The sequence below is a fragment of the Nicotiana attenuata genome, unplaced genomic scaffold (assembly GCF_001879085.1).
Source record: "Nicotiana attenuata strain UT unplaced genomic scaffold, NIATTr2, whole genome shotgun sequence".
In the NCBI taxonomy this organism is placed as follows: Eukaryota; Viridiplantae; Streptophyta; class Magnoliopsida; order Solanales; family Solanaceae; genus Nicotiana; species Nicotiana attenuata.
In genome coordinates, this window is record NW_017670701.1 from 433348 (window position 1) to 444678 (window position 11331).

The following is an 11331-nucleotide window of genomic DNA, read 5'->3' on the forward strand; positions in this document are numbered from 1 at the left end:
CTCTTAAGTTTTATTTTTCTAAAAAGATTGAATAGAGTATTTATTATTTATGAGTAGGTTATAAGAGGGGCTATTAAATTGCAAGTGTATGAAGAGAGGCGTCCTTTCTAGGCGTCTATTTGGACATCTTTTTGTCTAAATTAAATAGGGCATTTATTATTTATTCGATTAATAAAAAGGTAATTTAGTAATTTAACTTTTCATTTTTGAGTTTTCCACTTTTATAATATATATATATATATATATATATATATATATATATATATATATATATTGTGAAGAGTCGCCATTTTCACTAATGTGAAGGATCACATTTCTTCAAATAAATTTGGTGTTTATTTAAAAAAAATTGGTATAAATAAGGTATTTATAAGGGCATTTAAGTAATTGAAATTTTTAGTTAAGGGCTTCCTGCTTTTATAATAATAGATAGATATAGATATAGATATATTTATAAATAGATAGATTATTTGTTTTCCTTTTAGTTTGATTAATTTAGAATCACCTCTTTTAGGTTTAATTCTTGTTTAGTCTAATTAATGATCAAATCATAAGTCCATGTAAGTTCGACATTTTATCTCATCATTTTATTACTTGACGATCTCGTACGTTGACCGTAACATTTAACTGTTCAATTGGATTAACTGGATTGCTTGTGGCCCTAATTTAACAAATCTGATAATTTAGTCTTTAAACCAAATTTTAGGCTAAACACATGCAAGAAAATTTCAAGAGTACACTAATAAATAGAGCTGTCAAAACGGGTTAGCCCAGTCAAACTCAATCCAAGCCTCGTGGGCTTTTAAATTTGGTGGGCTAGGGAGGGCCGACCCTCCATCTATATGGGTCTTAAAATGGCCAGCGCAGCCCAGCCTTAAGAGGGCCGCGGGCTAGGGCGGGCCGGTCCTTTAATTTTTTAGGAAAAAATATTTCTTCAACTCTTTAGATATTTTTTCGTGACATAATCTCTTAATCATATGAACGACTTCTGTTTATTTAGAGTGTACAAGGATCTTGATATTTGACTAGGAATCTCGTAATTGAAATGCAAATTCTCTATATCTCCAGCTCTAATTTTTTTAACGTTACATGAATATTTTCTTAGTACTTTTCTTTCACTTTTCTTAGTTTCACGAATTGCTTCAATAAGTTTATATGTTAAGGTTTTATAATTTATATTTAACATTATTTGTTGATTTCATTACTATAGTCCATAAAAATTTTAAAATTCGTAATTTGTTAGTGTTGTCAATGTTTTTTGGTATTAAAATTTGACCTTTTTACTATACTGAAGAGCAACTTAATAATTAATAATACGGAAAAGGGTCTGATCTATCCCTCTACTATGATAAATTGTTCAAAATTGTCCCCCGTTATACTATTGGGCCATAAAAGTCTCTGCCGTCATACTATCCTAACAAATCTGCCCTTAGTTAGACGGAAGTGCCATGTGGCATCTCCTCATCAAACGACCCACCCCCAATTTTAAAAAAAACTATCCAATACTGACCCGCCCAAGTTAAGACCCGTAACCTAAAGGCAAAAAGAGAGACATAACTTAAAAATATGGAAAACCAGCATTGTTCTTCATCTTTATTGATATTTGCTCAAAATTTCCAACCCAACTTCTTTGAATCTTCACCAAATTTGTTATAATTTGAGATTTAAGATCCCCAAGAGATCCCTAACAAAAAAAAATAACATCAATTAGAAATAGTTCACATTTTCGAAAACTCAATTTTCGAGCTAAGATTCAGAGCTTTCATCAATGGAGTTTTTAGCTCTTGCTTCACGTACCAGCTTTCTAACAATGTTCTAAAAAATACTTTGAACAAGAAACACAGACATCTCAACTCTTCCAAAATTTTAAATCCAGTGTCCAATTGATATATCATCGTTCCCATCATCTTCTTCTCCTTACTTTTCATCACCATATTCCCAAGAAATTACTGAATTGTGCGGAAGAAAATGGTTCGTCTATAACTGTTTTTACATATATTATAAAATAAAGGAAGATTAGAAATCAGAAGCCAATCAAAAATATTTAATTAAAATTTAAGAAAAATGATAAGAAGTGTAGAAGGAGCCATCGGAAACCAAAGTTCATCCGCAAAAGCTTTTTTAAGCAATCACAAATTCACAATAGTGATTTTAGTTTCCCTTCAAGTATATTTTTCCAAATCAGTAATTGAATCAAAACTTAAGCACAACAAATGATTTCTCCAAACGATTCTAACAATAGGTAACCAACAAACCCAGATTTCTGATTTTGAATTTGAAATCTGGAAGTTTTCGGCTTAAAAAATGGAATTAAAATCACCAGAGGAAGTTAGATTACCTAAAACGATTACTTCCCCAACGCGATTATTAGAAATGGGTATTATTTGGTTTATAAATGGCGGGTTGCGGGTTATGGGTTTGGTGGGTTTCATGGAGCGGGTCGTCTCATATGTGCACAAATGTTAAAAGGGCACGGATGGATGCCACGTGGCACTTCTGTCTAACTAAGGGCAGATTTGTTAGGATAGTATGACGACAGGGACTTTTATGGCCCAATAGTATAACGGGGACAATTTTGAACAATTTATCATAGTAGAGGGATAGATCGGACCCTTTTCCGTTAATAATATATTAAAGTAATCAAACTGATCATTGGCCACTTAAAGTAATATTTTCTTTTGAAAAAAATTATTATTGACCACTTAAAACTTTCCTAGTTCGTTGTTAATTAAGCAAAAGAAAAACTAATCTTGTCATACTACATGCATATCAAAAATATAAATTTCAGTTGATATGGAAGGATCGATGAGCAATCTAAGGTTGAAAAATGGGGATTATAGTTAATATTTTTTTAGGTTTTACTTTTTTTAAATATTTAAATTTGAGTTTAATTAATTTTTAGCCCACGGGCCGGCCCAGGTCCAGCCTCGGTCAAGCCTCAAGGCCAGCGGACTAATTTGGACCGGGCTTATAAACCTCACTTTTAAATGGGCTAAAAAAATCCCAACCCAACCCTACCTAAGTAGCGGACTGGATTGGACTGGCCTCACGGGCCAAGCCTATTTTGACGGCTCTACTATTAAACATTCCATTAATAAAACCGCCAATGAAAAATTGGAGTTTGACTTGTAACAGAAACTTAGCGGCTTATTCTCATTACTTAAAAAAAAAAAGTTATTTGATGGCACCAAAAATAATAAAAAAGGAAATAGGGAAGTCGAAAAGAAGTCGTGGCGAATAGAAACAGCATTTTCTTTTGTACACGCGGAAAAGATGCGCGCCCACTGGTTTCCCACAGGTTGTAAATTCCAGGTCGTCTTTCTCTTTCTTCCGCCGCCTCATTCGAACCGGAAATATCGAAGACTATTAAAGGGGAAGCCTACCCCTTGCCTTTTGAAAGTCAGCAAGCGTTTCTATATTTGCTCCTCTGTTTCATTGCAGTTTTTGTTAAAAAATTTCTAGATTCTGCGTTGATTGTGATCAAAAGATGGCAGAATCTAACCAACACTCCTCCTTTGAATCTGTCAGAAAGTGGGTTATCGAGCACAAGCTTCGCACCGTCGGTAAACTCTTAGATAATCCATTTTTATGTTTAATGTTGGAAATTTCTATTTTTCTGTTTGGCTAATGTTGGAAATTTCTGCTTCGTAAAGGATGTCTATGGTTGAGTGGAATAACGGGATCGATCGCTTACAATTGGTCAAAGCCTAATATGAAAACCAGCGTTAGGCTCATCCATGCCAGGTACCCGTTTGATAATATGTTTCCTTCAAAATCTAACTATAAGAAGATTGTTGTTAATGTGGATCGTTTTAGGTTGCACGCACAGGCACTTACACTTGCAGCGTTAGCGGGAGCTGCAGCGGTTGAGTACTATGACCAAAAGACCAGCAACACTAATGCCGAACGATATCCCAAATTTATTGGCGTAGATCCCTATTTGCACAAGAAATGAAGGGGTCCATCGTGCACGAAACTCCCTACGATGATTAGTCTATGGTTGTTTCCTCTTTCTTTTTCAGATTTTTTGTCTTTTTTAAGGGGCCCCTAAGGTTTCGGGGTTTAACAATTGTGTTAAATTCTAACATGAGTGTTGTGCTAGCTAACATGATAGTACTTGGTATCATTTTGATTCAAATTAAAGTTTGTAATATAATGTTGTATTGGGAAAAATTGAGTTTACCTATTAAAGTGATATAAAGATGGCGTGTCATGACACGTAGATTGATCAAAGAGTTATGATTGGCAAAGAGGCACGAGTTGCAACAGATACGAGCAGAGGCATAGAAAGAGGCACGAGCGGTTATTCAAAAGACTCAGCGCCCGTACCTATTTAATTCGAAGAATTAAGGAAAATGAACTTGACAGTACAAGAGAGTGCAGATACAGTATTTAATGAGCCTTAAATACTAAAAACGTTAGAGAATCTGTATTAAATACAATGATTATGTAACGTAGCATTTAATGTCTTTAATTGACTATAATGACCTTATTATGAAAAAGGCAAAACGCATATCTCCAAAATAGCTATAAAAGGGAGAGAATAGATCAATTGTAGGGACACGGAATACTATCTGAATACACTTGTTTACTTTGTTTTTTTGACTATCTCATTATTGGCAAAATCATTCTTCTTTATTCATTTTTTGATTATCAGTAACCCGAGTTCTTGTAAATTATCGCTTTGACCAAAATTCTATTTTTTGGTTAAACAAATTGGTTCCGTTACCGGGAATCTGATAATCTATTTTTTTTTCAATTTAATTTGTTACATCAACAATCATGTCAAATGTTAACGACAACACCCAAGGAAACCAGGGAAACCATGGAAACCAAGGAAACCGTCAACTCCAAGGGGACTCACAAGATGTTCACACTCCGATCCCTTCTCCACAAAGCTCGCCTCGGCGGTCTCGGGAAGGAACTCCTGATGGGTCTCACTCAAACGCAAATGCTCAATTTGACAATGAGGAAGCCATCAATGAAGCTTTACAAAAGTTAATCGCTCAACAGGTCGATAAAGCTCTTGAGGCCTTTGCCAGCCAGTTACCTGTTGCACCATCAACACCAATTCCAAATACCAACACTTTGGAAAACCCTCGTTCTGGGCTTGTTAATTCAGGCAGTGGCGGAATCCCCAGTGAGTCACGAGATGGAGAACCAGGTAACGTAGTCAATTGTGATTTACAAAATTTAGTTCTAACATTGTAGAAACAGCTTAAGGAGCAAAGTGACCGCATAGAGCAAATACCTGGAGTACCGCCTGTAATCAAAGGAATAGATATGGATAAATATTCACAGCAACCTTGGAAGCCAAGTGCTCCTCCTTACCAATTCCAAAGAAATTCAAAATGCCTGATATTCCAAAGTACGATGGACAACTGATCCACGAGACCACGTGACTGCATTCACAGCTGGCGTAAAAGGCAACGACTTGACCAAGCAAGAAATTGAATCAGTATTGGTCAAAAAATTCGGTGAAACGCTCACTAAGGGAGCGCTAACATGGTATTCTCTTTTACCCGAAAATTCTATAAATTCTTTTCCTGAGCTTGCGGATTCATTTATCAAAGCACATTCGGGAGCTCAAAAAGTCGAAAAGAGAATGGAAGATATTTTCAAAATCAAACATGGGGACTCTGAGTTGCTCAGAGAGTTCGTGGATAGGTTCCAGCGTGAAAGAATGACGTTCCACGTGTACCAGATAATTGGGCAGCTATAGCATTCACTAGTAATTTGAATGAAAAAAGCTCAGAAGCCACGAGGCGGCTCAAGGAAAGTCTTCGTGAATTTCCAGCAACAACATGGAATGATGTTTACAACAGGTATAGCACAAAGTTAAGGATCGAGGAAGACATTATCTCGCGGTCCCAAAAAGAAGAAAAGGTGAGTTCAAGATGGGCGGAATTAGAAAAAAGGTCCAGTAAAAATAGATACGAACCATATATGGGCCCAGCTGGAAAAGATTCACGGTCAAAGCATGATCAGTCAAGGTACGATCGTAGATAAAGAAATAGAGAATCCGGCTCATCATCGAGGTATGGAAATGATCGCAACACACGAGAGTCACGAGATGATGACAAAAACTTGAAGGCACGATTTGGCAGTTATAATTTTAATGTAAGCACTTCCGAGCTCGTAGCTGTTTTAAGAGGTATGGGTGATAAGGTGCGGTCTCCAAAAGAAATGAGGTCAAATCCAAACAGGCGCAATCCCGAACACTGGTGCGAATTTCACAATGATCATGGTCACAAAACAACAGATTGTTGGTTGTTACAGGGTGAAGTGGATCATCTGTTGAAGCAAGGGTATCTCACTGAGTTATTCAGCGAGAAAGGTAAGCAAGCATACATGAAGAATAGGCAGGAGCCCCTAAACCGCCTTCTCCAAAAAGGACCGTTAATGTTATAAGCGGGGGCCAAGAAATCAGTGGTGTGATGTATACAGAAGCAAATAAAGTATTCTAAGTCACGATTACCCACGGGAAGCGGGTGCAACATCTATTAGAGGAAGAAAACATTACGTTTGATGATACTGATGCGGATGGTGTATTAATTCCCCATAACGATGCACTGGTAATCTCTTTACTTGTACATGATACTAATGTGAAACGAGTTTTGATTGATCCAGGTAGCTCTGTGAATATTATTCTCCTAAGAGTCCTGCACGAGATGCAAGCTGAAGCTAAATTAATACCCAAGGCGCATACTTTGTCTAGGTTCGACAATTCCAGCGTTGTGATGAAAGGTGAGGTAATACTTACTACATTTGCAGAAGGGGTCGTCAAGGATGCAAAATTTCAGGTGGTAGAAATGGAGATGGCTTACAACATGATTCTCGGAAGACCGTGGATCCATGAGATGGACGTCGTTCCATCAACCTTACATCAAGTTATTAAATTTCCATCACCATGGGGAATACGTCAAATCCGTGGAGATCAACAGACATCCAGAAATATTAACTCCATGGCAGATTCAAGTATGAGGAACGAAGAAAAATAGCAGTTACAGAATCCAGTTAAGGGTACTACAACACAAACCTCAACTGAACGAGAACGAACAGATGTGGACTCAAGGCCTGATTTCATTCAAGAGCCAGAAGAAAATGAAAACATTAAAACAACGATTGAAGAGCTGGAGGCTGTAGTGTTATTCACACAATGGCCTGAAAGGAAAGTCTACATAGGGGCGAATCTAAGCCAGGACATAAAAGGTAAATTGGTTGAATTTTTGAAAACTAACGTGGATTGTTTTGCTTGATCCCATTATGATATGACAGAAATACCACCGGAGGTAATGACTCACAAATTAAATGAAGATCCCTCATTTCCACCTGTCAAATAAAAGAAGAGAAAAAAAGGAGCTTTCAAAAATCAGGTGATTCAAGATGAAGTCCAGAAATTACTGAAAATCGGGTCTATCCGCGAGGTAAAGTATCCTAATTGGTTAGCTAATACTGTTGTAGTACCGAAAAAGAACGGTAAGTGGCGAGTTTGTGTAGATTACACCGACCTTAATAAAGCTTGTCCAAAAGACTCTTTCCCATTACCACATATAGATCAACTCATTGATGCTACTGCAGGACATGAGATGTTAAGCTTTTTAGATGCATATTCAAGTTATAACCAAATTGAAATGGATCCCTTAGATGAAGAAAAAACCTTATTTATAACAGACAGGGGGACTTACTTCTATAAAGTAATGCCTTTTGGTCTCAAAAATGCTAGAGCAACGTATCAAAGACTGGTGACCAAAATGTTTCAAGAACATCTGGGAAAAACCATGGAGGTTTATATATACGATATGCTCGTTAAAACTCAGCATTCAAGAGATCATATATCACATTTTTTTGACACGTTTCAAATTTTGCGCAAATTTAATATGAAATTAAATCCGGAGAAATGTGCATTTGGTGTCGCGTCAGGTAAGTTTTTGGGTTTTCTTGTTTCTAACTGTGGTATTGAAGTGAATCCCGCACATATTAAGGCCATTGAAGAAATCCCTGATATGCTTTCAAGTAAAACAGAAGTGCAGAGGTTGACAGGAAGAAATGCAGCCTTAGGAAGATTCATTTCTAAATCATCAGAAAAGTGCTTTAAATTCTTTTCAGCTCTTAAAAAGCAAGATCATTTTGAATGGAATGGGAATGTCAGCAGGCACTCAATAATTTAAAGACATACTTATCAAATCCACCATTGCTCGCAAAACCAAAGGTTGGGGAAAGACTGCTCATCTACCTTGCTGTCTCAGAAGTAGCGGTAAGTGTTGTTTTAGTCCGTGAGGACCAAGGTAAACAATCTCCGATCTATTATGTCAGCAAATTTTTATTAGATGCGAAGACGCGGTATCCTCAATTGGAAAAGCTTGCACTTGCATTAATCATGGCATCTAGAAAATTAAGACCTTATTTTCAATGTCATCTTATTGCTGTAGTAACTACTTATCCATTACGCAATATATTACATAAGCATGAGTTGTCAGGTAGGTTAGCTAAATGGGCTATAGAATTAAGTGAATATGATATCACATACCAATCTAGAACTGCTATAAAATTTCAAGTGTTAGCTGATTTTGTGGCTGATTTTAGCCAAGGGATGCAATTAGAAGCAAAAAAAGAGTTACAGGTGCTCAACGGAGCTAACCCAGGAATTTGGACCCTATTTACTGATGGTTCATCTAACGTGAATGGTGCAGGTTTAGGGATTGTTTTGGTACCACCTACGGGTGAAACCATTCTACAAGCTATTAAATGTTATTCTATAACTAACAATGATGCAGAGTATGGGGCTATGATTGCAGGTTTAGAACTGGCACGAGAACTTGGCATAAATCAGATTATAATCAAAAGTGATTCACAGCTCGTAGTTAATCAAATGATGGGGACTTATACGGCAAGGAAAGCAAGGATGCAACAGTACTTAGAAAAGGTACGGGATTTGATAAAACAATTTCAAACCTAGAAAGTTACGCAAATACCAAGGGATGAAAATGTTGAAGCAAATGCCCTAGCTAATCTCGCATCTGCGGCAGACGTGGCAAGCAATGCAAATGCTTCAGTTATTCATTTATTTCATTCAGTTCTCGACCCCGATAAGAATGAGGTAAATTTTAATAACTTAACTTGGGATTGGAGGAACGAGATTGTTGCTTTATTACAGTATGGTACCATCCCCGATGATAAGAAAAAAGCTCATGCGCTTCGAAAAAAGGCAGCTCGGTATTGCTTAAAGCAAGGCAATCTTTACCGAAAAATGTTCGGTGGTCCCTTAGCAAGATGCCTCGGACCTTCTCAGACAGAATACGTAATGAGAGAAATACACGAGGGGCATTGTGGGAATCACGCAGGAGGAAGGTCATTGGTAAGAACCCTAATTAAGGCAGGTTATTATTGGCCTAAAATGGAAGAGGAAGCGGAATGTTTCTTGGAAAAAGCCAAAGGTACGGTAATAATATGCATAGACCTGCGGAGTTATTACATCCGGTCATTGCACCGTGGCCATTTATGAAATGGGGAATGGATATCGTGGGTCCACTACCACAAGCAAAAGGACAGGTAAATTTTTGCTCGTACTCACTGATTATTTTACTAAATGGATAGAGGCAGGAGCATTCAAACAGGTGCGAGAAAAGGAAGTTAAGATTTTATTTGGAGAAATATCATATGCCGATTCGGTGTGCCAAAGGAAACCGTGTGCGATAATGGCCCTCAATTTATAGGCGCTCAAATCACAGAATTCTTTCAAAGTTAGCAGATTAAAAGGATTACATGCACACCTTATCATCCGGTGGGTAATGGGCAAGCTGAGTCAACAAACAAAGTCATTATCAACAATTTAAAGAAGCATCTAGAGGAATCCAAAGGTAATTGGCCAGAAGTGTTACCTGGTGTTTTATGAGCATATCGCACAAGAACAAAAACAAGTACAAGAGAAACGCCATTTTCATTGGTTTATGGAGCTGAAGCTTTAATTCCAGTTGAGATAGGAGAACCAAGTACAAGGTTCACACATGCGTCAGAAGAGTCTAATAACGAGGAAATGCGTGTAAATCTTGATTTACTTAAAGGAAGAAGAGAAGCTGCACTAATAAGAATGGCAGCACAGAAGCAGGTCATAGAACGATATTACAACCGAAAAGCACGCCTCAGATTTTTCAAAATTGGGGACTTCATGCTCAAAAAGATTTTTCAATCTACGAAGGCAGCTAACGCGGGTAAATTAAGTCCAACATGGGAAGGACCCTATAGAATTCATGATATTGCAGGTAAAGGAGCATATGAGCTGGAAACAATGGATGGCAAGATACTACCTTCACATTGGAATGCTGTTCATCTGAAGAGATACTATTTCTAAGGAATATCCACGGTCAGGTATCCATATTTTAAAATTTAATTTTTGAATTGTTAAAATTTTAATAACGATTTTAGATGATAGGCAAAAAGCTACCCCATACTAAATGATGAGTCACGACCTGCAAGGCACGTGGAATAAATTAAACTTCCCGGCCTAGAGTTACATTTATTCTGATAGAAATTCAAACAGGTTAAGCAGTCTACATCTAAAATTGCACCTCCGAGTCCCGTATATTTTTCCTTTTCAGGGAAAGGACCAAATGAAAGGAACAATCAAGTGCTCGAGGCTTCATACTTCTACGCTCAAAGAAACATGTGTATTCCTATTTCTTTTATCGTATGTTAACACCATTATGAAGTTAAAACGTCTTCTTCATTAAGTGTCGAATATAAAAAGGGCCCTCTTTTATAAAATTCATGTTTAATTTAAATATTCATGAAGTTAACAGAAGCATTTTGAAGAATAAAAATGCAAATTATTCTGTAAGTCCTTAGAAATAAAGGCAAGAATAACTAAACGGAAGTTCAAGATAATAACGGGAAACTTCTTAATTTTAAAATTTTTAGACTAAGTATGAACTTAGTCGTAAACTGCAAATTGTTTATACATATTGCCCCTAAAAAGGTCCGGGGACTTGAGTTTCCAAAACAAACCCTCAAAAAAGACCAAGGGTTTTAACCACAAAACAACACAAAGAAATTTAAATAACTTAAACTTGTCACTGAGAAGATGAAGGAGCTGAAACAGGTGTATCAACAGCTGCGAGCTCAACTTGGCTTGAAGGAGTGGGGATACCTGTATCAACTTCAACATTTGCAGAAGCTTCGGCCACGGGAGAAGGAAAATCTTGGTTTTGCTGAGCCTTCTCAATAGCTTCATTGATTTTAGCTAACTCAGATTCCAAGTTAAAATTCTCTTGGCTAGCTTCAACAAGGGTATCACGGCGAGAATTAAAAAATTCCCAACTCTTCCATGGCAGA

The 11331-nt window shown here is 37.1% G+C and overlaps 1 protein-coding gene across 1 annotated transcript; it reads left to right on the plus strand.

The window, feature by feature from the left end:
* The first annotated feature begins 3249 nt into the window (after positions 1-3249).
* Positions 3250-4235, plus strand: LOC109242455. Its single transcript, XM_019409308.1, has 3 exons — positions 3250-3563; positions 3654-3744; positions 3817-4235. The coding sequence occupies exons 1-3, from the start codon at positions 3488-3490 to the stop codon at positions 3953-3955; spliced, it is 306 nt and encodes a 101-aa protein (XP_019264853.1). The 5' UTR covers positions 3250-3487; the 3' UTR covers positions 3956-4235.
* Positions 4236-11331: the final 7096 nt, after the last annotated feature.

Excerpts from the sequence above, each read along its gene's own strand:
- LOC109242455 (XM_019409308.1), top strand. The coding sequence starts at position 3,488 with ATGGCAGAATCTAACCAACACTCCTCCTTTGAATCTGTCAGAAAGTGG. Across the intron at positions 3,564-3,653 it reads GCACAAGCTTCGCACCGTCG|GATGTCTATGGTTGAGTGGA; the intron begins GTAAACTCTTAG and ends TGCTTCGTAAAG. Across the intron at positions 3,745-3,816 it reads GTTAGGCTCATCCATGCCAG|GTTGCACGCACAGGCACTTA; the intron begins GTACCCGTTTGA and ends GGATCGTTTTAG.